The sequence below is a fragment of the Rhea pennata genome, chromosome 2 (assembly GCF_028389875.1).
Source record: "Rhea pennata isolate bPtePen1 chromosome 2, bPtePen1.pri, whole genome shotgun sequence".
In the NCBI taxonomy this organism is placed as follows: Eukaryota; Metazoa; Chordata; class Aves; order Rheiformes; family Rheidae; genus Rhea; species Rhea pennata.
This window is the reverse complement of record NC_084664.1, coordinates 26,591,325-26,619,323: the sequence shown is the minus strand read 5'-3', so window position 1 is coordinate 26,619,323 and position 27,999 is coordinate 26,591,325. Positions and strand designations below refer to the sequence as shown.

The following is a 27,999-nucleotide window of genomic DNA, read 5'->3' as shown; positions in this document are numbered from 1 at the left end:
CTTGAGACCAGGAAGCTGTGACACAACTGCGACACAATGCAGTGAGATCTCATCCAAAGTATTGCACATGATTTCAGCCTTACCGATTCTATGATTCTATCTCCAAGAGAAAAAAAAAAGTGACAAAAAAGTCTGAAAATTAATTTCTGCGTAAGATGATTTATGTGCTATTCCCTAAGACAGCAAAAGGAACTATCCAGGTAGCAAGGTATATAAATCAACTTATTCTGAAGTACCATGATCATTGCCAAGCATATAAACACTGCAGACAGACTTCACTAATAAAACGTATACATAATTCCTCTCTCTCTCCTCTTGCCCAACTTGATACATTTGGGTAATAACTTCCAATTCTCTGTAATCAGCAGCAAGAAATGACTACCTTATCTAGATAAATCATTCTTGCTGTAATCTGTTTGATTATCTAGACAAAACAGAAGTCAGGATCACAAAAATCAACCTCTTTATAATCCAGAATGGGAGGTATACTGTTTTCACAGAAGAATTTTAGTTAGAAGAGACCTTTAAAGTCATCTAGTCCAGCTGTCTGTTCAGAGAAGATCTAATTAGATGAGGTTGTTCAGGAAATTGTCCAGTTAAGCCTTGTCCTCGAAACAGGTTGCTCATATGTGTTATTGTTATGGTAAAAAAAAAAATAATAATAATAATAAGAAGAAGAAATCCAGATTCTCTCTGATCTGAATTTCCCATGCTCCAAATTGTATTTGTTGCCTCTCATCTATCACTGTGCACCTCTGAGGAGGCTTCACTCCACTCCCTCTTCAGGGTAATATCTGTACTTATGAATTAACTAACCAGCAGTTTCTGGAAGTATGTATTTAGCCATGGAATAAATAGGAAGCCAGTAAAGTTCCCAAAATTGCTGTTAAAAAGTGCCTCAACTCATTTAGAGTGTTCTCTCAATGAGAAGGTAATTCACTCTACAGCCTCTACTAAGGCTGCCCACAAAAATATTCCAGAAACTTGCATCAGTTAGACATGAGGACCACAGATGGTACTATATTACAAACTGTATTGGGACCACAAACTCATTTGATCAGTGGTCAAGAAAACAGCACAAAACAGCTTATTCCATGAATTTTCACAGCAGCAATAATGAAACATAGTGCATGTTTACTCTAGGCAAGCATTAGCTAAAAAGTAGGATGTATTAAAATGCCTGAAATTAGAAGTCTGGAAGATCACGTCTCTTAGTGGTCTACTATGAAATAATTAAAAATTATTCCCTGTGTACATATTTGAGTAACAAAAAAGGGGAGAGGGAAAAAAGCATTCCTACTTCTGTAACTAGCCTGCTTTAAAATAAATCTTTTAATCTATCACGATACATTAGCAACATAAAACACCGATCTATTCCCTTTCTATATCCAATTTTACGCATTCAGTATTTTAGATAAATAAACCAACTTTATAGAATAAAATACAAGCAGATTAATATTCAAATAAAAATAATTCACAAAATTTATCCCAATTAGACTAATAAAAATATTTTGTTTTAGTATTTTATGGGTTTTTTTAACATTGTCAAAGAGTGGAAATAAGAGTCCAGCTAGAGGTTTTTTAAAAAAAATTTTTTGAAATCCAATAAATATTTGCTCTAATGCATAGATTTGCATTAAAATGAAAAACACACATTCCTATAATCGTTCTACTTACCGACAAGTCTTATTACATTCAGAGTAGTATTTGTTAGGATCGGTGCATTCACTTTATTGAGATTATAATCTGATCTCTTCCTGCTCCTCAGGGTTTCTCGAGAAATACTTTAAAGAGAACGAAACAAAATATACCAAACGTGATTGTCTATTATATTGAATATATACCAATGAAAATTAAGTAGCTTAAGAAAACAATGCATCCTACTTTTCCTGTTTCACAAGATGGTACATCTTTCAGACATTTTTTGATCTATTGATGCCAAAGCATAACTATGTTAGAATTCAAATATTTAAAGAGAGAAGCCTAGCCTAGTTTATTAAAAACAGTACTAGAGAATGGAATTTGAGTTCTAGTCCAAAGTTTGAAGTTCTGCAGGTCTCTGTCTGGCCTCAACAACCATTTTAATCACTTTGCCTCAGGTCTACTGTTTATGAAGTAAATAAAAAGAAAACAGTGCAAGTCATCAAGAAAAAGCAGTAGATTAGTGAGCTAGAGCTGAAAAGGACTATCTGTAAACACAAACAACTGATGAAGCTAAAACGACATTCATATTTTCATCAGAAAAGCACTCGACCATACCTCAAAATGGTATTCTTCCAAAAATTCAGAATATATAACAGTTTCACAGAAAATAGCTATTGACAAGTGACTGCAGTCTCTCTGAACAGGTAATTTATAGCAACACCTCTTTAGCTTTTTTGAAATGAAGTAGTTTGTGAAGTATAAAATCATGCTAATAAGATTTCACCCTAAACAATGATTTCACCCAAGAAAAGAAACAACAAAAAAGTCCTCTTCCAGTTAAAAGATTATTTTCTGGTTCTCCTACAGTCCTCTAAAGTTTGCCTGCTTCAGAAAGTCTGAATGAATATTGAATTGGTACAGTGCTCTACAAAGAAATTTGTAGTTCAAATTCTCTTAAATGCCAGAGTTGTGGGTTTTTTTGGGCAGAATCTAAGTATTTACCTGTAAGAGATTGTTTTCTACAAAAGCAGAAGCCCAAGCCCCAGTTATTCCTCTGCAAACACTTCCATTTGACACAACAGAAATTACACACATGCACAATAGAGATCTTGACTTAACATGTAATGCTTACTCATCAGTTTTCCATTACCTGCTTCAGAGAGTACTTATCCTTCAAAATCTTGCCTTCCAAACTGGTGTTTTATTTTGTTTTGTTTTTTTTCCTGCAATAATGATGTACAGTTTAAAGCTGCCTTCTGTTCTGAAGATCTAACTGCTGGGACGTTCTAACTACGCAGGTAGCATAACAATTATTTATTATTTCATTATCATAGAATAAAGATTAGATAGAAAATGAACTAATTAGAGAACAGAGATTAGAAGGATGTAAATAAGTAGCACAAAAGATCAAGTACTCACACAGCCTACCTACCTTTTCACAGGGGCATCTCCTGTCTGCTCATCCACATAATCTCTTTTCAACTCTTCAGGAACATCACTGTCACTATCATATTCCTGATATGCACTTTTTTCTTGTTCATCTGATTCATACTGTAAAAATGAACACATTGACTGCCATTACTTTCTGCATAATAATGCCACCCCTTCAAAGTAGAATTTTGGTCACTGCTTGGATTTTACCCCCTTTGGAATAGGAATAGCTTTACTGGTTGACAGGTTATTTACAATGTTCATTAAAAATAAAACAGGCAAATTAAACAAATTACATAAAGCCATATGTAAGTATATTTCTAAACACATTTCTATTCTCAGATGTCATATAAGAGTAAATATGTGCATCATCCTGCTTTTCCCAGCTACTGATACATTTTTTGCCTTCTTGTCTCAGTATCAAATACTCTTCAAATAGCTGAACTTATTATTTGTTCTACAATTTGAAATAAATAAAAACTCAAAATTGGTCCATATGGTGGCAATAAAAACAAGCAAAATCTGGCACCATATAATCCTTAATCTTTAAATCAACAATGTAGTCCTTCTTTGCATTACAAAAATACTTCTTGACACTGTATGAATTTTTTAAAAAACTTGCAGTTCTTTTTAAAATTGATCTTAGTACATTCCAAAAGACATTGCTGCCTGTGAGTCTTTCATTCACTTAACAAGTTAGAGACCAATGCTATTCTGCTTTTGTGTAGAGTATAAACACTTCAAGCAAATACCTGGTTCAAGTGCTACTACAAAAACATGACTATTACTCATGGCTACTATATAGTAACCACATACTTTCTCCCTCCTCTCCCCACTAATTTTTCTGTATGTATTTTCTTCAACTGTATGCTGTTCTATCTACATCAACAGCCAGAGTAACATTGTATAGGTCTTTGTGTGTATACTTCCACATAAGTATATAAATTTTGCACTGTACATGAATGAAACAAGTGGCACAGCAAGTAAGGAATAGGTTTCTACAACCCATTTCATGTACCTTTCCTAGCTGTACAAAAAGAAATAACGCATTATATTATTCTAAGAAATTAATGCTGTAACTAAGCAGTACCTGCAGAATGAGTCGGGGCTAGGTTGATTTATTTATTTATAAGAGTAATTAAACTTTAATTGCTTACATATAAAGACTGATTAGCAGGGTTTTGGGGGGAGGAATCAAACACATGTTTGGGTTTGTTATGGTGTGCTAGTTTTTGGTTTGGGGATTTTTTTGGTAGGGTTTTTTGTTGTTGTTGTTTTTAAAAAGACAGAACATCCTTTATCTAGTTAAAGACATATGATCCTGATATTTGAAATACTTACGTAATTACCAATGAAACAATTATTTCTTCTTTGATAGAAGAAAACCTCATGCATCATTTGCTTCATTCATCATGGATCCCACAGAACTTACTTCCAGAATGTGAAAAATGTGAGTGCACAGCTAAATTAACGACATATACCTGCCTTGAGATGATGTGGTTTTTTTTCCACTAAGAAACAAGACTTGATATTGATTACACAATTTGAAAAAGTAAGATGCTTAGGAAGCTACAGACACTTTAACTACCACCTCAGCCACATTTTTTATTTTCTGAAACTATTTTGCTCTGCTCAGTTGTTGAATTGCATTTCATACCTTTCCAGCAACTTTCCTTCTATTTAATGATGAAAGGTTTTAGCCTAATAAGTGACGTCTGGAAAAAATGAGCAAGACAAACTACAGAATATATAATACAATATAGGAATTCCATGGTAGATATGTATAATTACTGCTGGACTAACAGTTATGAGAAGTTTTATTCAAACACAGATAATAAATGTTTCTTTATAATTAAGTAGTCATGTAAAACTGGGCAAAACTGCAAAAAACACCTGTAAAATGCTACAATTAAAAGTAGCATTTTAAGGTTAATCTCTTTAAAAAGTATTCTTGATTGCTCTGCAGTTTAGGTGCATTAGACACTTTATAAATAATAAAGTTCTTCACAAGTTACTTGTTAAATCACAAAACAGAGGAGAACAAATAATTAGTGTTCTATGATAAAAGCCGGTTTCCTGAGCTCCTACAGAACTACCATGGCATTAAGCATATCCATTAGGCTCCTGGATGCACTTACGCTTGGAGACAGACCACAGTGCTTTGCCTTTTAACTTTTCCCTACATGGCTTTGAAGTCACTTTGTCAATATGTGGCATTTTTAACTCCTTGGACAAAGACAGTCTGGTTCCAGGAGCCACAGGAGACAGCAGGGTTTCATAGGACCCGATTGATATGAAGTACACTCTCCAAAGGGAAAAAACAAGGAAGATACTCACACTAGGGTAATGCTAGTCTCTCAACTACACAAAATACCCTAGAAAATACTTTTCTGGTCATGCATGACAATTTTCTTTCTTCCCCTCTCCCAAGCTATATGGCTTTTTAGGCCTAGCACTCTGAAAGCAGTGTATTATAAAAGTGAGAAATCCATATTATGATCAAATTCAAAGCAAAAACAGCAGAGGTAGAAAAATAATGTAGCATCAGAAAGACTAAAAAGAAGTGTTCTGACCTGAGTATTCACAGGCAAAAGTTTCTGTTGCATAATTTGTATTTCAGACAAATGAAAACCATCATTAAAGTAGTTCAGGTTATTTCAAAAGGGAACTATCTTTAAGCTCAATTAGGGATAAAAAAGTCATCCAACTAACATGGATGAAACATTAGCAGGGAGAACTACAACCACTCAGGCTAAAATCATCTGCTGTGATTCAATTAAAATCCAGTGACAGTAACTACAAATTGTTAAAATCTAATAATTCTTACATATCAACTCTCTTAATTCTGAAAAATGAGTTTTACAGGCAAAACTATTTTATTAAGAACCCTTAATCTGCTAATCCCCAAGCTTGAAATAAAAATACTGTATTCTTTAAAATGCAGATAAGTAACTCATAACTATGAAATAGTGACTTCAAACTGAAGAGATCTTAAATTCACTTCTGAACATCCAAAATCTATAATATAATTTCAAAGCAGCAAAACAAATTCAGTTATTTTATGGCTATTAGTAATAATTATTTCACAAGCATTTTGGTAACCAGCTGAAACAAGTACACTGAACAGTGATAAGAATCATCAAAGCCGGAGTGTTGAAATAGCTGTATCACAAGAAAGATATTTTAGGGAGCTATAGAAAATAGACATGAAGTGTCTCACTGAACGTTGAGATATAATATTAAGGTGGCTGGATCTAGACGACTATTTTTTAGTTCTCCTGAATGGCAATGATAACGAGGTTAAAAAGACTTCCCAATTCTTTAAAAGAAACCCTGTCAATCTTTACCATCATATATCTCACAAGTATATCAATTTCTTGTACACACCCTTGTCATGCTATTTTCAGCATTTAGAAACAAAATTGTACAACCTTTGCCCAAAATAATGTCAACTTTGAATGCTACAACACTAGAAACAGATCAATCAAAAAACTGAAACATAAAACAAGTGCAAAAATTTTATCCTATTACCTAAACAAATTACTATTTTTTTAAAAGCAAACAAATGTAATTATTTTCAAGACTTCCTTCTACATGGAGCACTTTGAAACAACGTCTAAAAGAGGACACAAGAGGAAAAACATGAGAAAAGGGAATGTAGAATTGCCACTCTGGAGAGCGTACTCACTCCAGGTCACAAGAAATCTTGGTTTCAATACCAGACACATTAGATTTCCTATGCAACTAATGACAAATTATTCAATCTATCTAGTGCTTCAATTATCAGTATAAATGTAGATAATACTTCCCTGGCTGACAAAAATACTGTAAAGGATTTTATCCTTCAAAGGCTGTGGAATAACAGGCAAGTACACTGATAAAAACTATACAAGTGCCTCCTTAGCACAGCTAAACACAGTGATCTGCACTCTAAGTATAACTCTTTAGCTTTACCTAACATGTCAATATTAGAAGCAGTTAGTTACCTGCTATCCAATGCATTAAACTCAAGTTATCATATGGAATAAGCCTCTTCATATGCAAGGTTGCTGGAAACATGTGAAATAAAGGAAATATTCACTTCAAATAATTTCCACAAGGAGGAAAATAAAATCAAGAGTACCACTCTCAGTAATAAATTATAAATTACATTATGCACACTGTTATCTCTACAGTTTTGCTTGAAAAAAAGGTTAATTATATATACTCTTCTTAAGTTCTGCAAATACTACTACATTTAACATTAATAAAAGTGTTTATAATAGGAATGAATATAAATTTAACCTCAACAAGACAAATACATATGAATCCTATCATTAAAACTTTATTCTTTCCACATAGAACATTTTGTCTTTCTTGTGTCAAAGTAAAACCAGACTTCATTACAGTTCTTTCCCAGGCACAAATTTAGTTTTTACCAATTTATGATATATTAAGGTTTCAGTAATAGAAGACACTAAGTTGGCACGCAGCTTTGACAGAGGATAGTGTAGCCAGCCTCGAAAGTTGCTGAAGATGTAGAATACTACTAATTGGGATGCTGTTCAAAATTAAGAGACAAGAAAATCTCAGTACAGACTTTGCTACATGTGCCACACATGAACCTACCACTAATTCATGTGATCATGACTCCCTCCAGCCTATTTCACCAAAAACACTACCACTATCACTAAACTGCTTGGGGAGAAGCCCTTAGCTCTGCAAGGGAAGGCATATGACTTCCTGATACTGAACTACTGGCGTTCAGTCTCCACTATGGTGTTTGTAGTGACCGCAGCACCTACATACAAAGCATGAGACAACCCTTAAAAAAAATCAGTAAACAATTGTCTGTCTAAGCATCAGCTTTGGCTAGAACTGAGTGTCATACATCCTCAAAAAATAGAGAGCACTGAATGATTAGTGTGAAAACAGTAGCTTTTCAATGTTTTAACACAGAGATATTTTTAAATGGCTTATAAAATAGGAAGTTGATTTCTCATACAAGCCTACAGACAAGAAAAAAAAATCCTTAATACAGCCATAATCAACAGTGAAGGCAATTACAGCATTCCCAAGCATTCCACTTGCAAGTCAATGGACAAAAATATGGAGATTGTACATACATGGTGCACACACTCATTTGCTAATAGTGAATTGCATGAAATCATGAGATACCAGAACTACAGCTCTTGGTCAAAATCTTGTTCAACAAGTTTGTTGTTGAGATTTTATCTATCTTCCTAAATATTTTAAGTGCAAACAGGAAAAAAGTTCCTCTGCAGTATGAGACCTATTTACAGTTTTATACTTTTTTCAATGGCACTCATAGTGTAGGTTATGATGGCTCCATACATTTGTTGTACAGCTGAACCTTCACAAGAAATTGTACTTCAAAATATCACCTTTCCCTTAATAAAGGGGGATTTTCTAGTTCTTTTTATTCTGAAAAATCTTTAAAAAGTAAAGCTAGTCACAGACCTATGTAAAAGTCAGAAACTACCTCTTCAGCAGAAGGAGTTTTGAAACCATAGGTTTATCATCATTATTAATTATTTCACCAAAGGTCATTTTAGCCGTTATCTACCAAATGACTTGCCAGATTCCAGAAAAGCTTTGTTTCAGAGTTGGTTTCTACAAAGCACGGCAGAATTCTGCTGGTTTTGGCATGCTCTGCCGTGTATTCATCTTTGCCTAACTCGCTCACTTGGAGTTATTTTACACAAGTCTGTGGTAACTATGCAACTCTTGCCACTTTACTCATACAAGGCAGAACATATGTTCTTCAAAATTACATGAAAGGAGAAGAGCTACCACCAGGGAACTGGTCCTCTAGCAGGCTCCTTTAAGCAGAAAGCAGCAGTATTTCATGCCAACGAACTGCACCTTCTCTGCAAATGATACAGTAGGTAGGGAACAGGCTACAGAGTGAGCTCTGCACTCAAGGGTGCAAGACAGATCAAACTGCTTTGCAACTGAAGTCCCACAGGGAAAAAGGAAAAAGATGATGAGTTGAAAACCAGAAAGCCAATAGTGCACGATGCTGAATAAATTAAGTTCTACACAAGCCTCATCACAGAAAAGCCTGAGAAAACATTATTTTTCAAAGGGGTAAATGGAAACAAAAAGTTTAATAAAAACATGTTAGTATAGAACATAAGAGAATGGTACAAAGTTTTAACTTAAAACGTGTTTGACTACTGCTAGATTTTGAGCAGGATTACGAAAAACAGACTCACTGAAAGTTAAGTCAGTTTTACGGTGGTAAATCTCATTGTAAAATGTCCTGAGCATTTACAACGTAAATAAAAACTATTTAACAAAGATATGTGTAATCATATAGGTGTGAATAAATACAACAGAAGGGATAATTCATGAAGATTTTTTTCCTAAGGAGGCAGAGATCCAATCCTACCAAAACAACAGAATTAATTCCACAAAGAAAGATAAATCATCGCATCTAATTCCTTTGTAAAAGAATCCCTGAAAAAAAAGAAAAAAAAAAAAACACAACACCTCCCCCAACACACTAATTTAAGTAGAACGCAGTTTGCTAGTTGCTTCAGGAACATTTGACTTCAGTGGAAAAAATACTGATTCCCTGCAAAACAAACTAAGCTTTAAACAGGAAGCCTGGCTTTCTGGCACTGTTGTAAAAAAGCAAAGCAACCTACCTACCTAATGGAAAAAAGTGGCTTGAGATCTTACACAGCATGGCAGCTAACTGATCTTCATATTAAAATATTTTGCCATCACTGATGCACAAAATTATTTAATGAGAGCTAGATTTGCTTCTTTCTTAAGCATTCCATACCCCATTGGAAGCAAGTACATCTTCCGTCTCATCATCTTTGCTGTCAGCCTGAATTTCAAACGGGTTTCCTCCATTACAGTATTGCTCAAATAAAGTTGCTGCTGCTGAAATTGCTGAGGCAGGCTGCTTACTAGGTGACACAGAGGGGGAACGCGACTGCTCCATGAACTTAAACTCCTATTAATACAAATAAATTACAGTTTTACTCACCAACAGTTTCAGTATTGTTATGACTAAAACTTTATAAATTCACAGCTTAACAACGAACTTCTGGACGATCACCCCAATATGAAATCTTTTACTCAAAGCTTACTTATTAGGTATACCTTTTCTACATGCACCAGTTAATTGAATTTGAATCGAACCATTGAATTTGGCAATTTTACACAGTATGTCTTCCAGTTTTTAGCAGTTACCAGCTACAATATGCAGTAAGTCATTTGCATCCTGAAAGCATTCACTTTAAAAACCTTGTTTGTTTGTTTTTATGAAAATACTATGCTATATTTTTCTAAGGAATAAAACAAGACCTGAAAAATCTATCAAAGAATGTAGGTTTCTTTACACAGCTTACCTTGTCATTTACTAAAGAAGAATTTTTAAAATATTTTTAATTTAAAGTTTTCATAATTTTTATAATCTTTAAAATATATTACATTAAGTTTCTGAGGATAAGATGAGTGCACAAACATTGAAAGTATGAGTACCAAGCAGGGCACAAGGGCATTTGTTTCTAAAAACCTGAACTTGCATTATGCAATTGACAGAGCATTTTTTAAGCTATTAAACTCTAGCTATTTATCTTCATAAATGGCAAAACCATGAATGGTCACTTACCTAAAGATCATATGATCAAAATATATGGAGCTAAATGGACTGCAATTTCAGATTCAGTTTGTTTAAATGAGTCATGTACTTTCTGCAACTTGCTGCCACTCAAGTCCCATTTCTTTAATGTCCCATTAAAAATGTTTTCGTTTCCTGCTAGATGATAGGTCCTCTTCCCCTCCTTGCTATCATTGCCCCAATAGCTTTTTGCTTGCTTTTACAGTTAACTATACAGAAGCTGCAAAATTATCTTTTGCTTCACATTGCTCAGTTATATCCATTTTGGACTTTAATGATGGCTCTAGGTATCCACATTTCAGCAGGCAAAACAGGTGAAATACACCCAGCATGTGTTAAACTTCACACCTATTATTTGTCCCTTTCAGTGGAACTTTGTCACTGAAATCATGACTTCCAGCACTTTTTGCAATTCAGCCCATATGATTAACATTACCAGAAACAGGTGCCAAAACTGGTACAAGCTAGTAAGTACTCATTTAGCTACTTTTAAGAACACATTTATCTGAGAATAAGATGCTGAAAAATAATTTAAAATTGGAATACTCACTTTTTCACCATAATACCACTTAAATTTTTTTCTTGACATATCTGACATATTAACAGCACATTAGAACATGAAAAGTAATAAAGGTTAATATTATGTTTAATATTATAGCATTTTATGTAAACTTCCTTCTGCCTAAAAGAAATGCTACTTTTTTAAAAGCATTTGAATCTTAGATTCCAGTATCTGAGAATGAAATATAATGCTTTTTAATCAACTATTAAAAATATTCATTTAATAGTTCATCCATCTCACTGCTTCTCAAAACACCTTCACTCTTAGCTATTAAAACAGTAATATATTGTATGTGTTATTTGTAGAACGTACATGAAGCTGCAAAATACTGAAGCTTGATTTAACAGGGCAAAGTTCCCAGGTCTCATTCTCCAAAAACATTCTTAATTCTTCAAGACGGGTTCTGAAATGAACAAATGAATACTCTTAATCAGCAGTAAGAGCAAATCAGAAAGTAGACTGAATTATTTAACTTATGTAGCAAAAATGCCTTCAAGAACCACACAAGTCATAACTGAAAATGAATATTAACTCATTCTTTCAACCGGCAAACCACCGCAAAGCTGTGGCTGTTAATGCAGGGTTATTTTATGACACCTTTGGAAAAATTCTCAAAGAATTTCAAAGAACCTGTGAAACTTGGAAACAATTGCTTTTCCTCAAAACCATTTTTGAGCACAGAGGAATGTCTATGATCGCGCAGTACTATGCAACAACAATGGTTGTTAATCCCCTAAACTATATATATATATATATTTTTTTTTTAATTAACTTTACTTTTATATTAATACAGAAAAACTATTGGAAAATTATAATCAAGCTGTTGTTTCTCTGCATTGTCTCTGGTATGTTTTTAATTATCAGAACAATCTTCATTTAGCTATAAACACAAATACTTAAAGAAAAACTTTTTGCCACATAAGCAGGAACTCAGACAGCAATGAGGACTTATTGCTGTTATCTTTTCTTCTTACTATACATTCTTCTTACTATACATTATGTTGTTTTGTTTAATGTGTAGCAGTTGATAAACTATGCACTGTGTTTCTAATCAGGTAGTGAAACACTCCAAAAAACACCACTATTTCAGTAACAAACTGTAGCCACCAAAACAATTAAAGATTTTTGTCCTAACAAGATGCGCAATGCGTTGAATTATGACTACAGCTTGCTGCATGTGTTTAAATATACTAACTAAATGCAAATAGACTTAAAGTCTGACTTTCAGAGGCACTGAGTACACACAGCCTGTAGATCTTTTCCCATTAAAGCCAACAGGAACAATAAGTAAAGTAGCTCTGAGAAAAAAAAAAAAAAAAAAAAAAAAAAAAAGAAAAAAAAATCAGAGCTACAGGTTAAATTCTTTGAGAGGAAGATTAAAGAGAAAGATTCACAGAAAAGCAAACAAAGCTACTTAGCACCGTATTTCATATCATTTCAAAGCTTAAAGTTAGCCACTAACATAATATATTTGAACAGATGCTCTTGATTGTCACAAGCATACAAGTCCAGAAAGTGGCACAAGTGGAAGGTCTGTGACAAGCTGCTGCTCAGACACACGTTTTTACAAAGGTATCGGCAAATAAGTGAATTATGTTCTAAAAATCAGCTGGCTGATAGCTTCTGCCAAAAGCCCATTTTAATTTTTTAAAACAATCAGCTGTTACCCAACAGAGGGCTCCATGCGTGCTCTTGCACTGCGCTGCTCGTCTACGCTTTTGGAATGACACGACCAGTTCCTTTGAATGCCTTCTCTGTGCTGCCAGTTCTCTACATTACCACACCACTCAGGAAGCCACACACATCAAGCTACATCATCAAAGAATTGATTATTCCTGGACTCTAAGCATTTCAACTCTATGAGCCCTTTTAAGGATTAATAAGCATAAAGGCTTAGCTTCCCCTCCCTCCTCCCAACCCCCAATTAATTATACAAGGGGAATGAAAGGCACATTAGCTTGATCTGAAAAGGCAAAAATGCTTATAGCTTTTATGTAAATCAACCTCAGATACAGCTGGGACATAGATGGTTTTGATATTTTTCTTTTTGAGGATGAAAAGATCGACTTATTAATCTTCAGAATACCTACACTGCATAAAACAGCTAAAATACTAAAAGCATTATTGATATAGACTCACAAATGTTATTTCCTTTTATTTTCACAAGAATGACAAGAAACACTACCTACAAAGAAATGCAGATCGTAACAAGATTGTTTCTGTACATATTCCATCAGTGTTCTTATTCTATTCTATTCAAAAAGAAAAATCAAAAAATTATAGTTTCTGATTCCCTACGCTGTTAAATAAGCCTTTTAAACAGTATTTATTTAACCAAGTGGAGTATTAGGCCATAAAAAAGAGGAGTAAAATAAAATTAATTAGATCAAAACAGCTTTTCCAAGTAGATGAAAGCTGCTAGAAGAGCAGCATGCAGCTAGTATGCAGAGTAGGTGGGGAAGATGAGAGAGCTTCATTCAGAAGTCATAAACTCTCAAACAGTTTTGGCCATAAGAATGGACAGCTGTAAGCTCAGTTTCCAGAGCAGTAGAGGTGATTCAGTTCAGGGTTCTGAAATGTTTTTCAAGAAATAAAGATAAGCAGCATCTCATCTTAATTAATTCATCTCCTGACAAGACACACTATGCATCTGATTAAGGCGCCACCATTTCAGGCAACTGAAAATGAAGTATTCATCAAATTTCTGAAAAGAAATCCTAGCTGCAAACTGACAGAAAAAAAAATCCTAACTACATCCTTAGCTCATGAATTTAGAAACTTTCTAGTGTACCACTGTCATAATTTTCATACTTTACGAATTTTTAGACAGAAAGTTTCAGCTCAAATGGGTTGGAATGTATTATTCTGCCTTGGTATGACAGCTCCCATACAATGGAGGAAAACAGCTTGAGACTGAGGATGTAAAAGTTCTCAAAGCAAGAAACAATGCTTTATTTCTTCCTGTATCTTCCTAGTTATTTACACACAGTAAGATGATAAATGTTAGACAACCAGAAGGAAAGATCTGTCAAACATTCAAATGAAAACATCAGGGATCATCTTTATCCAGCTTGCTTGCTGCAGAACTGTAGTCTTCCATAAAGACAGCAGAAGCAAAGGCTTCCTGCACAAAAATAAAAAGTTCAGAGTCCTATTCTCATGCAAAAAAATCCCACTATACGAATCTAATCTGCAAACCTCACTTCAGGCATGTTATTCAGTGCCTCTGGAAATCATTTAAAATCAAAAGCAACGAAGAGCCATTAAACTCATTCAACTTCACATACAGTAGTCTCACCTGTGGTATGTTTTGAAATAGTTAACACTTTGTTTTCTGATAGATTCTTGCAAAACTTCAGACTTACTGCCACAAAATTCTTCTCCAACTTGCATCAGCCTATAATGATAAAACATAGTTCAGAATTTATCTATTCAAAATTACCTGAACAATATTAGAGAAAAATCTAACACAGTAATACTATTGTGCCTAGTAGAATCACAAGCCTCACTTATTACCAGGACAGTACGCTCATTTCCTAAAAGCAGGAAACTCAAAAGTTAAATTACAAAAACTACACTTATTCCACAAAAGTCCATATCTCATTCCCCCTCCAAATCCTATCATGGTATCTCATATGCATAGGAACAAACAGCCATAAGCAAAGCAAAGCAAATGTCTGTTTGGGATCCTATTACACAAGGTAAGCCAAACAGGTCATAGTTGAATTCATCATTTTATTATCAAAATTATCAAAAAGGATATAATACTGTACAGCTTTTATAATCTTTTGCTGCTCTTGACTGAGAAATCATTTGGAAGCTTTTTGGAACATTAAAACTGTCAGATCTGCACTGCTGAAATCTTAAAGCGGGCCATGAAATCATATCACAGCCTAACTTGACCAGCAAAGCACTATGTGCTACCTTCTCCAAGGATGAATTTGAAAGGGAACAGAAACAAACAGAATGCCATTGATGTACAGACTCCCACACAAACAGGAAGCATTCCCCAGACTGTATCAGTAGATATGAACAAAGTTGGCATCAGGGTGTAAACATCAGCCTTAGTTAACCATGCATTCTTATCAGAGTTCAAGTTTGTCCACATGTAGTAACTGGCCTTATGACCACATCAATATACCTGCTGATAATATCAAGTACAAATATGAAGTCATCATATTTGAAGTTAGACAGGTCTGTTCCCAGAAGATATGTTTTCACTTTTAGTTGAACATCCTACAAAACAAACATTTCAAAATCAGCATTGAATCCTTCTTAAATGTCTATGCAAAATCATGGGTTTTCGTATACATAATACTCACAAGACAGAAATTAAGGCAAAAGGTTCAGATGCCTGGTTCATTACATTACCAACCTTTTGGTTTGTCTGCACTGTTAACTTCTTTTTGAGATTTAAGGCAGAACTCTGCAATGTGAATAATTTCCTGTTGATTTCCTTAACTAGTAAGGCAATCTGTTTCTTTAATACTATTGTCAGTATTGTAAGTACTAGACACTTTACAGTCACTGGAAAAAACAGATCTTTTGAACACTGTTCTGCTATGTAACAGGATTACAGCTTTATCATTGGAAATTTGGGATCTTGCTACAAATCAAACTGATCTAGCGATCAAACTAAGAATATTACAAAACCAGGCAGGTTCACAAGATTTTAGGTTCTCCCTAGCTCTGGCTATACCAAAATGGCTACAGAAGACCATTCTTTAGCTCTGAATTTCAATACTTGCATTTTCTATTTATTCGGGGATTTTTTCCCTACATTTTTCCCTTTCTACACCTCCCACAAGCTATCCCAAGCTGTGAGCAGTTCAGAGATGCTAGTATGCATAAGAGGAGGAGCCTATAAACTCCATATACTCCTCGCAAACTGTAATGAACACGAGCAATGGGGAACTAAAGGGTCTGAGCCCTCTCCATCTTTAGCAGCAAAGCCCAATTCAGACATCAGGCAGATACAAAACTCACTTCAAGAGGCCTCAACCAAGCAGGGAAACACAAGCAGCATGACTGTGCTGAGAGAAGCATACTGGAAGAAAATGGATTGTTGAGAGTCGTATTACTATGATCTGGTATCTTGACTGAGTTTGTAAGCAGAGTGACCAAGTAGCAACTGAGTCATGGAAATGAAGTTTCCATGGTTTTGACTTACTGAGCTCAAAACAAATCACGTAAAATCTTTTGAGAGATCTCCTTAAAAAGATCAACATGAAAATAACTACTTTATACTGAGGGAAGAAAGTATTTAAGACAGCCAAAAACAAACCTGCCATATTCGTGAAAGTCCATGTTCCAATTTCTTTTTTACATAGCTGCGGTCAAAACTGCTCTCCTCAGTTCCAATCACATTGCTGCCATCTGAAACTGAAGTTGGAAGGTAATACAAATATTTCCAAAGGCTTTGAAATGTATTCTAGTTTTTTAGCCATAATGAAACTTCTGCCTTAGCCATTATCATAATAGTCATTATGCAGTCTCCAGGAGAACTCCATTGCTCTGAAGTTTTGAAAGGAATAAAAGCACCTATAATATATGCTAATGCAAATGAAGAAAGCTGATTGCTAGTATGTAAGCAAGATATCCCAATTCAATACAATCAAAATAAGATGAGATAGTAATTGATATTTATATCTGAAATAAAAAAAGATGAAGTTAAATGCTAAAGTGAGCATTAATTATTCTCTACAACAAAGTTCTCCAAGATAATCCTGCTCTTAGAATGAAATGAAAAACTGCAGAAGGTTTTTTTTTTGGAAAAAAAAAAACACTTTGTCCAGCAAATGTACGTATTCACTTTCCAAAAAAGCATTAAAATGTTCAATAAACTTGTGTGTGGTCTTCACTCTCCCCATGGAGGAAGTGTGTTTTTATTTCTATTAAAAAAAAAAAGTTGTAATATTTTATGTAATTTGTGACCACACAGTTGTGGTGATGCTTGTAGTCTGCAATGGCACTTAGCACCCTGCAGTTTGCTCCAGTCTACAACGGACCATAGGATAGCTCTGTCTTAGCAACCATATATAACATCTTTCCCAATAATATGAAAACTCAATTGTTCCCTATGCATGGAAGAATTATGTATTACGTTCTTTACTTACAGTTTACATCTCATCAGTATCAAATGCACAAGCCATTCAGTAATTTGACATGAAGAAGAAAAATTTTTAATCCATAAAAAATATTATACTGGAATATTACTAGGAGTACAGACCTCCTTCCACCCTATCATTCAGAAGGTTGGAAACAGAAGAATTAAGATTGTCTGCAAAATCACAGCATCACCATGCAGATCAGATGTGTCTTTCCACCTCTTCTGCAGGCCTCCAGCTGGTTTTCAGTGCTTGAAGACTATTCATTTAATAATAATTAAACAAACTGATCTCATCTCTTCTACCTCCATGCACTGGCTTAAAGCCACTTCTTTGCCTGACTCAGTCAGGCAAAGTCCCAGCATCCACTCTCAAAAAACCTCCTTACAGACCCAATCTGTGCCTCTGCATTTGAATCAGGCTGCCTCCTCTGTTGTGATGTCTACATCACATGAACAGGAGGCAAAAAACCCAAAGAGCCCACAGGAGTACAGGGGCGTAATTGAAAAGGGCGGTGGGGAGATCTTACTTAGCCCAGACTACAAGACTTTAATCAGCCTTCTCAGATGTGAACAGAACAGACCCCTGCAGCATTGTCTGGACCACTGCAACTTAAAAAGAGGAAGGAAAGGGTCATTCACTGAAGACAACTGTCTACTTTTGTTAAGAGTGGTATCAGACACTGATAATCTCTTACACCAAGAGAAGAGAGAACAGCAGTGTTTTATGTTTTGACCAAACCCAGTGTCAAGTGAACACAGTTTCCTTCTGTAACAATCATTCATCGTACTTAGCATTTAGCAGTGACCTGCCTCATTCTACCAGTCCTAAGCTAGTGTCTCTGCAGGTAGAGGAGCATAACATACCTCCTTCCTCTTCCCATCAACTATTTTTTTTTTTGTTTGTTTGTTTTTGTTTTTGCTTTGGACTTTTTCAAAGCAGGTTCCGCAGGACAAGAACTATTTGCAGTCTCGTATAAATATATAAATAAAATATATTACAAAAATAAATTTAGAAAAAGGATAATATATAAGCATATATGAGAAATAAAAATGAGATCTTCAGCACTTTTATAACTGCACTTGAAATAAGCAAATGTAGGAAATATGATTATTGAGAAGAATGCAGGCATAACTTAAAGTGGAGCTATTTGGTACGTCTGGAAATGCTGCTAAATTATGATACTTATCAAACACTTAGGTTTCATCTCTGAGCTAAAGATTATGACAGGGAACATCATGGGGAACATGCTAACAGGAAGAACCTTCAAGTTAGCCAAATTAAAATTAGTCTATCTATGGGGCTAGACATCACAAACATAGAAAGAGTACAATATCATATATACATAGCGAGAAGCTTAAAACTCTAGTATTTTCAATTGAAAAATTCCTCCTCACAGTTAAAAACAAAAATGTATATTAAGGAATTTGAGGGAATTTGTATTTTGGATACATATTAAATTTCTTCCAAGCAGCTAAACTGGATTCAATTCTTTCCTGCTTAAAGTCATTGGGATTACTTCTGCAAGTAGGCTCTGAGAATTTACCCTAGTTATTCAAAATGAGAAAATAAAAGGTACTTGATGCAAAAACAAAACCCAAATGTAATTCTACACTGTATCTATTGTTGCATGGCATTAGAAAGTTTTCCCTATGAAAACTCATAAAACAAATGTTAGCCACTGCATACATAAATTATAATTAAGTATCTGTATCTAAATATGCTCTTCTCCTGAAGGCAATAATCCTGACAAATGTATTTTTCCACAACTGATTTATCATGTAAGATTAAACAAAATATAAACAGAAAAAATAACTCAGAGACACACTAATCAGATTTATCCTTTCTCTGACTATCTGAGGAAACAAAAAGATAACTATTTTAGTCGCAGCATACTCTTTAGGAGCTTCTGTGACCTCTTCTCCTGTACACTTCTGCAGATCAAAGCCAAGTCTAAACCAGTCAGTATCTTTGACCTATTCTCAAGGCCATAGTCCCTGCCCTCAACTGCAGTGTCATTTATTCCCTCACTACCATTTATATGAGAATGGTTGGAGATACAGATTCAAATGGATACTACTGTTCAACAATAACTCAGTAGTATTTTCTCTGGTAACCTCCTGGTGCTCTGGTATTATTGCCAGTTTTCTTAAGAGGTCTTGTTTCCATTCTTCTAATGAACTTTATTGTAGCTAATTTTATACATACACAAAAGTATGAACTTAAGATAATATACTTGAATATCCAGGATTGGACCACAATCAAGGATTAGTCCACAAGCATTTCAGTTTTCTGCTTTGAGGAATTTCGAACCAATGGCAGAATATATAAATATTCATGACTTCATGTAAAGATAACAATTAGAAGCATCCAAGAGTTATTCTTCTAGATGTCTGTTTTGAATACAATAATTTTAAGTTTCTCAGTATTTCTTTAAAATTAGTAAAGGTAGCCATCAGTCATAACAAAAGTTTGTTTAATCTTTGCTAGACAGAAGAAAAAAATCACTGTCATCTAAATTCATTCTTTGGCTCTCAAGCAGGTCTTTGCACAGACTATTACATTATGCAGTATTATAAATGGAATGTTTTGAAGTGGTTGGAATTAAAACTGCATCTCACATCATTTTCTTTTTGCTTTTCAGTTAGTCTATTACAGTTATTAATATTGTTACCAACTTTTATCATCAGGATTACATTTGTAAAGTCAGGAGTTTAAAATGCTGTACTGATCATGCTGTTGCATTTACTTTTAAATCTTCTACTAAATCAGTCTTAGGAAAACATGCCTATTACACCAATTTTACAGAAACGTTTACAAAATGTGAAAACCCAACTCAACTGGACAGGGCCCTGCACAACCCATTGCAACTCTGAAGTTTGCCCTGCTTTGAGTAGGGAAGACAGACTGACTTACAGAAGTGCCTTTCAAAGTTTTCTTTGATTCCTTAGTACAAAAATAAAATTATGCTTTGACGATGACCAACTGTGCAAGGAAAAATTTCCAATAAGCAAGTCATATTTTTAGAGATGCAGACAAAGTTCATTTTAACATCTGTAACAGGCATCAATGATCATAAATGCATGACACATGATCTAGATAAAGTGCAACATTGTTCCCATAATCTTTGCAGGACTTTTTTTTGGTAAGCTGCACTATTAAAATATAGGGCTACATAATTAATGCACTCCCAAGTCCAGTTTCCCACCTCTACAGCTGGTTTTGTGCTGCAGGGTTGCTTGATCCATATAAAATGCTTTGTCAGACTGCTGATATTAAATGGCCCAATGAGAGGAAAAACTCTGGAATAGCTCTGAGTTTTCAAAATGGTAAGAGGTAGATACAAGTTAGAATCTTTGTGTTTATTGTGTTTTGCTATTACAATAGAAGTTTTCAAAAGCAACAGGGTTTCATTGAGGGAAGAATTTTAGCACAATCTTCTGAACTGCTTCCTTTGATGTGTCCTCCTTTCCCTAGTTGTTTTACTCTTTAGCTTTTGTATATTATCCACTTGTTAAAAACCAATCAATATGGAATGACACTGCCACATATAGGTTTGATAGTCACTGCATCATAAGCACTGACTTTTTAAAAGAATAGGCACTTTCTAGATATTCATATTCCCTCCGAATTAGATTATACTTGCAAGATTCCCTTGTGTGCGCTTTATCTTTGTTGAGGTTTTTTAAAATCATCTTTAAGTAATACACTGGCTTAAATATGTTCTAGCTGTACAGTATATTATAGCAGAGCCACAAAGTCTGCACCAACTTAGGAGCTGAGTCACAGAAGATTTGGTGAATTAGCAGTAAACATACCGAAACACTCAAGCACGCATTTAAGAAGGAACGCATTTTAAATAACTCACGTGATTGAATATACCGCTTTATTGGACTTAATGGTTCTTTCAAAATGTTTTGCAGTGAGAATGGTCTTTCTTTGTTGAAGCATATAAAAAGTAAACACACTAATAGGAATGAGTATTAAAATTATATATGGACCTGTGTAAGTGGGTCTCATGTCATAATGTTTTCTTACATAATAAACTTTTTATAATACAAAGACAACAACAAAAATAAAACAAGAAAAAGGAAAAGCATTTAAAATAACTTCAGATAATTGTAAAAGTAAATACTACCGAGAATGGGCAAGTGACTCAAAACTTAAGAGCCTTCCTTCATGGGGTAAATCTCAAAAAAGAAAGTGAAACATTTCAACTCTGAATTTTAATTCTATAATATTGAAAAAACTTTAATTTGAAATAAGACTTCGAATAAAAGCACATACAAAAATCTTGCTAAAGTTTCCATACAAATCAGGAAGGACACTGAAGAAAATATTTTCATTTTTTTTTTCAAGCTCAAAGTAAGAAGACAAACTTTATTATTATAAATTTCAGATATTTTAAGACCTTATCTGTGATAAGTCTGACTTCTCAAAAAATGATTAATTTCAACTACAATTTAGGAAGTTTAGTGTTCCCAGACCTGTTCTCTACTTCTATCTCCAATTTTGGGTCCTCCCCCTTCATAGATGAATATAAAGAATAAAAGTTTTACACAAATCAAGAAAGGACTAATCGTAGCAACATTCCTACACTCCTTGTCTTCTTACAGGAAGCACCTTTTTGACCTTTACTTTTATTTATCTGTAGATACAATACTAACCAATTAAATAAATAAGAGTTTTGTATAAATTTTAGTACTGTGAATTTCACTGTATAACTTTCCTCCCAAATGTAGGGAGAAATAGATAAAGTCTGTCTTTAGACATTTTCTATTTATATAAAACATCCAGTAGAATGTACTTTGGAGGATTAAGACAGATTAATGTTTTGTGCTTGGGTCATAAAAACACAAACTAGAATAACATAAAGCAAAAATAGAATTACACCTAAAGCAAAGTAGTCACGTTGTTTCACAGAAAAGATTTCTTTTTTTCTTTTAAGATAAAGATATGAGCCTTTTTCTGGAAGGGAAGTTGCAGCTATGTTTTATTACAGGTTCAGCAGCACAGAAGACAGCCAACATTCAGGAGAATGGTTTTCCTCAAAATCATAACTGCTATTTAGGACAGAATCATTCCTCACTGTTTCAGTCACCTTTCTTAGTATGCAGTCCAGTATCCCAACCTACTAAACATAATATACAGTGAAAGACTCAACATCACTCAGGAAGACTAGTATTTCACATTGGGTCTTATGCTAAAGGAAAAACTCTGAAGATTTTGTAATAGCCTACCATAGCTGACTTTTGAGTATTTTAAACAATAAATACTATTTAAAATAGAACTTTGGTAATGGCACATATACATATTCATTAAAAAAAAAAAAAAAAAAACAAACAAAAAAAAACATTATCCTGAACACAAACTTTCAGGAAGTATTTAAGTCATTACTGCACATTATAAACAATAATGCCTAAGGCGCTCAGGAGTAAAGCTCACGAAGCCATCTACATATAAATTAATGAGTTGAGCACATGAAAATACTTTCAAGTATCAGAGGTTTTGTTTACAAAACAGTTTCTTACCAGAACATACAGTTTCCGCCTCATCTTGGTCATGTGTCTCATGCCACTGCATCGTTCGGTAATAGCTGAGCATGACTTCCCAGAGCGCTTTGCAGAGATCAGCAAGGCAAGGAATGTAGCTGTCTGATGTAATGTGCTACAGAAGAACAAAATACCTCTGTGAAACTATTAGCAATTGCATTCATTTTTTGCAGATGCAAAATCTACCATATAAAAACTGCCATATCCATGCAGTTGAGATGCTTGATCTGTAAGTCTAAGCATTTGAGAGCTGCCCAATCCCTGATGTTAGTCAGCAAATCAAATACAGTCTAGAAGTGAGAAGTCTACTTGCTGGCATCTCATTTAGGATTGACCTACAAGATTATCCCTCTTATCTCCATGCTATAGCAAAGTAATAACAAACAAAACTGTATGTTCTAGCAGACAGCATCTCTCAACAGCTAAGAAGGGTGCAGCCGCCCCTGGGACATACAGGCATTGCTTCAATTCCATTATACAAATATTTGTACTTCAGCAGTACACAGAAGTCATCAGTGCTTGACGCTCCATTTTATTGACTGTTGGATAAAAGAATCAGTTTAAAAAAAATTTAGATGACACCTGTCCTAGCTCCCCAATCCATTCACTGCTCCAAAGAGCTAATTACAAATTAAGATATTCATCGGGCAAAGAGAATCAACATTACCAAAAAGATAAATATGCACTGGAAACTTCTAACATGAGATTGTCAGGTAAAGGGATGCTTTTGCAGAGGGGTCTTGCTGGGTAACAAAAAGCATGTGAAATACATTGCTCAGTCTGAGCGGGAACAATAACACAGTCACCACTACACTTGCTGCCAAGAAGCACAGCTTTACAGCTTATAAAATGGGCACGTAAAGTCTATCTGAGTCAATGCAATTTCAGTGACATCATTCTGTAAATGAAATCGAAGTGGTCTCGAAAGAAATAAACACTTCAAATTAACAACACTGCAGAAAACAGTCAACTTCTGCAAGGCTAAAGTTAGTTTTACCATGTAGACACTTCCAAAAAAAAAAAAAGAAAAAAGAAAAAAGAAAGAAAAGCAAGAACCCTGTCAAATTGTTTTTCCCTTCATTAACATTTTCCTGACATTTAAGATCTAATGGATCTATTCAGAATGCCAGAGCAGGGGGGGTTGGACTAGATGATCTCCACAGGTCCCTTCCAACCTCAGCCATTCTGTGAAATAGCAACAATGCTTGCTAACCCAAGCGTACATTTAAGAAGCTATGAAAATATTAGTTATAACAGGATGCTTCACAAAACAGCGGCTTCCTTAACCGTGGTGGGGAACACCACCACTGCAGTAATTAACCCAAGCAATCTGTAAATTGGGTAAAACTTGGATTAAAGCTCTCACCACTCTGAATTGTCTGCTCATTCAGTAATGTAACTGTGGCTTTCTAAACACTAAGTGTCCTTCCTGACAAGCTGCAAAACCTTGATAACTGACTGAATAAGTTTAACTGATAATAAATATTAAATTGGAGAGATTTCCTAGTAAACACAGATGTACCACTTAAGCCCCTCATTTTTCAGCTTTTGAATAAAAAATTGTAAACTGTATGTCTGTATTTTCTATTTAGTCATAGTCTCTTGTTTCCTAAGCCTAAATAAATACTCCTGGCAGTAGTACATATTGCCCAACCCATTATTCTCCTACACTCTCCTTATGATTAAGCACTCGTGAAAACTGTTCTTTAGCATCAATGGACATCACTAGCAAAGGTATGTGAAGGCCTCATATTAACTGTTATGCCTTTTCTGATTCTTTTATAAAAGAAACCGTTATTCTGGTTTTCTCCCCTATGAAAACAGCACTGCCTCAAGTATATAAATTAGGCATCCTGGCTATACCAAAAGAAAACACGCACACACACTCAAATAAGCCCTCAGTATTATTTATAAAAGTAACAATAATAAAAGCCACACAGGCCCCCCTCAATCAAGAGTGCCAGTTTTTCCTAAAGCAAAAACGACACCTTTTATTGGAGAGTTGATTTACGTTGTCCGCATTAATCTCAGTCGCTGTATACCTCTGCTGAACATAGGGTAGTAAGTTTATCGTTCAAACAGGAATTCATCCTGCCATTTCAACAGCTGTTTCAATAGTTTCCTCTGTCAACTGGTTAGGTAATGTTACTGTTGTTTTTCACTGTAGAATCAGCTGGTTTTCACTTGCAGGGAAAAACAATTTGGACCAATCAACTACAGGAATACAGTTACAGCCCTTTCAAAACATGGGGCATCCTTTTACAGCAAGGAAACATCTCCTAGTTCTCTGAATATTTTAATACCGTCCCCAAAATACAGAATTACATATTCATGACCAAAAAGATGCATAATTTACTTTTCTAAGAGATGGTAGGTATAAGCTAAATTCATGTAAATAGATCCACCAGATACATCAGTGCTTTTAGTAGGTATAAAATATAAAGCCAGGTTCTTCAGATCACTATACTTCAAGTGAAACTGACTTCCAGGTGGTTAACAAGGGTGCACAAGAAAGGATGACTTCCTAGATCAAGATAATTCCATTTAGACTAAGGAAACAAATTCAAAGGAAATCCAACTGCTTATGCTAGAATAAAGAAAAATCAAACTTTGAAGATGAAACAGCAGAATTCTCCGCTGTTCCAGTACTACTCAAACGTAGAAAATATGCAGGAATTAGGTCATGGTATATCTCTAGGAAAAAAAAAAAAAAAAGAGAGAGATGCTGAACAAGGAAACAATGACTCAGATGGCACAGGCATATAAATTACATAAATTGTTAGGAATTGCTGAAAAAATTGTTTTTTTAAAAAACATTAAAAAAATCCAGTATCTTAATTTGGTGGAGATGGGGGCAAGAGGGAGGACCAAAAACAACAACAACAACAAAAAAACCCTTCCCCTAAAATACAACCACACACACACATAAAACAGACATGAGCTAAATGAGTTGATTTTAAAATATTTTTGTAAAGATTTTTAGAAAAATACAAGAGGAGGTCTACCCAAAAAGAAAGACTAATTTTATATGACCTTTGTTTAATGACACTAAATAGCCATTTATATCTTGAGAGCATCCTGGCTTGACAAGGGGTTAATTGTAGAGTGTTTTAACTCAAACTGGAAACAAGGAAAGAGGGCTGGTATTTTAGCCTTTCATCTCTTTATATTTAATTGTGAGAGATGATGATGTCTTAAGACTAAGTTTTTTTTCTAATAGAAGTTAGAAATGGAACTACTATGATATTCAGCGCTCTGATTTTCAGAGGCACTGCAACAGTAAGCACATTTAAGCCGAGCTGGGCCTGGTTACTTACTAGTCCCACCTATCTTAAGTAAGAAAAATACTACATGAGCTGTTTCAGAGCAATAACAACATTTCAAAAAAACCAAACCTTAAGGAATGTATAAATCAGGGGTGTAGAAAAGAACCCAAAAAAAGTTTGCTTCAAAAAAATGGCTCTAAAAATCTAAGAATATTGAGGCCATTAGGAAGCCTGAACATGCAGCTTACAGTCTTGTGTCAAGACTGTAAGTCTTGTTCTCCCCAAGACTGCAGTACAAAACAATCCTTCAAGACCTGTGGCATTTTCTGCACCCAGATGTAGAACTGAAGAGAAGAATGTAGTTTCCTAGAAGTCCTGGATAACTACAAGGTAGGAACAGAGACCAAATGTTAGCTTTAATTTTCCCTTTGCAGACACATTATGGACTCATAATATGTAATTGTTACCAATACGCTAAAGAAATTTCACTAAGTTTAAAGGAAACTATTGTCCTGCACCTCATGAGGGTTTTGTAGAAGTAAAAACAGGAAGCAAAAATAATGAGGTAACAATGTTACTGTGTGTAAACACATAGTTAAAGCCACTCTTTCTGCAAATTACAAAATGTAAGATTTCCAGTAACCTGAAAAAGCATCACACAATCCATACTTTACAAAATGTGAGGAGGAGCTCAGTAGCACTGTTCCCAAATCTAAATAAACATCATAAACATTAGCAAATAATGATAAATACTACTAATGGGGTTTTAGAAGTATAAAGCAAAAAACTTAAGAGTTGGGCATTAAAAACTGTAAGAAATGAAAACAACAGAACCCCCTGAAGATTTAAAGAAGATCATATGAAAGGACTGCAGAAAGGTGAACAGATACCAGTGTTTGCTGCTTTTTTCCAACTAAAATTTGTCTCAGTGAAGACAACCTGGAACCTTTCTAATTCTGTTCATTAACAATTACATTATTACTCAACAATAAATGAATTTTTCATAACTTTCTCTCATATGAAGGCTTTTGGATTCTGTAAACTTCTGAAGCAAAAAGGGTCAGTACCCTTTAAAATAAAAATGATTTTCAGTGCAGAGGTGTCATTAACTAGTTGAAGCTATGCAATCCCAGAAGATTTAAGAAATGAAAAAACAGAAGACGGATCAGAATATGAGCTTTAATCTCCATGTGACTGTACCTCAAATTAATAAATTGTGACTAATGAAGGCAAGAAGTGGAGCTGATAAAGCATGATAGTATTTGACAGCTTAGTCTGCAACTGAAACATGCTTTGTAAAAAACTTTCAAGATTGATTCAAAACTTGAAATTTTCTTTCAATGTTAGGACCACCTAAAATATCTTGTTCTCTTCCCCTTCACACACAAAAAAAAAAAAAAAAAAAAAAGAAGAAGTTTAAGAAAAATCTCTCAGGGTGTAGCACTAAGACCACAAGTAAAGGAAATTAAAGAACGAACAAAAAATGCTAGTCAAAATAGAGTATTTTCTTCTAAGAACAAAACTTTTTAAAAAATTAAGTAAAATACACAAACGCAAGAAGCAACATTTAAAATCTACATTAAAGTCATGGTTATACCCATTCCATAATCTGCCTATCATTGGACTTTTGCATCTTAGTATAAATGTCCCTTACTATGATACTAAGAATGCAATGAATCTAATACAAATTTAGAAGTAATGGGAAGTCTATAATTACGTAAATATTATTACATGGAACCTTACAGAAAAGTAATATTGGGAATCTGAGTCTAAATCTACAGTAATAAAGTTCAAGGCT

General features: G+C 34.5%; 1 protein-coding gene across 4 annotated transcripts in view; it reads right to left on the bottom strand.

Annotated features, from left to right (window-relative positions):
* VPS50 (VPS50 subunit of EARP/GARPII complex) overlaps positions 1-27,999 on the bottom strand; it is a 96,880-nt gene that overhangs the window by 31,020 nt on the left and 37,861 nt on the right. For 2 of the 4 annotated variants that reach the window (XM_062567748.1, XM_062567749.1), the window contains exons 13-20: positions 22,915-23,050; positions 16,561-16,658; positions 15,418-15,512; positions 14,575-14,673; positions 11,589-11,679; positions 9,869-10,045; positions 3,077-3,195; positions 1,678-1,784 (exon numbers count right to left, since the gene is read on the bottom strand). In XM_062567748.1, the coding sequence (XP_062423732.1) occupies positions 1,678-1,784; positions 3,077-3,195; positions 9,869-10,045; positions 11,589-11,679; positions 14,575-14,673; positions 15,418-15,512; positions 16,561-16,658; positions 22,915-23,050 (922 nt within the window). Of the gene's footprint in view, positions 1-1,677; positions 1,785-3,076; positions 3,196-9,868; positions 10,046-11,588; positions 11,680-13,024; positions 13,086-14,574; positions 14,674-15,417; positions 15,513-16,560; positions 16,659-22,350; positions 22,518-22,914; positions 23,051-27,999 lie in introns of those variants that run through there. The other 2 variants (XM_062567750.1, XM_062567751.1) reach the window with 2 other exon arrangements.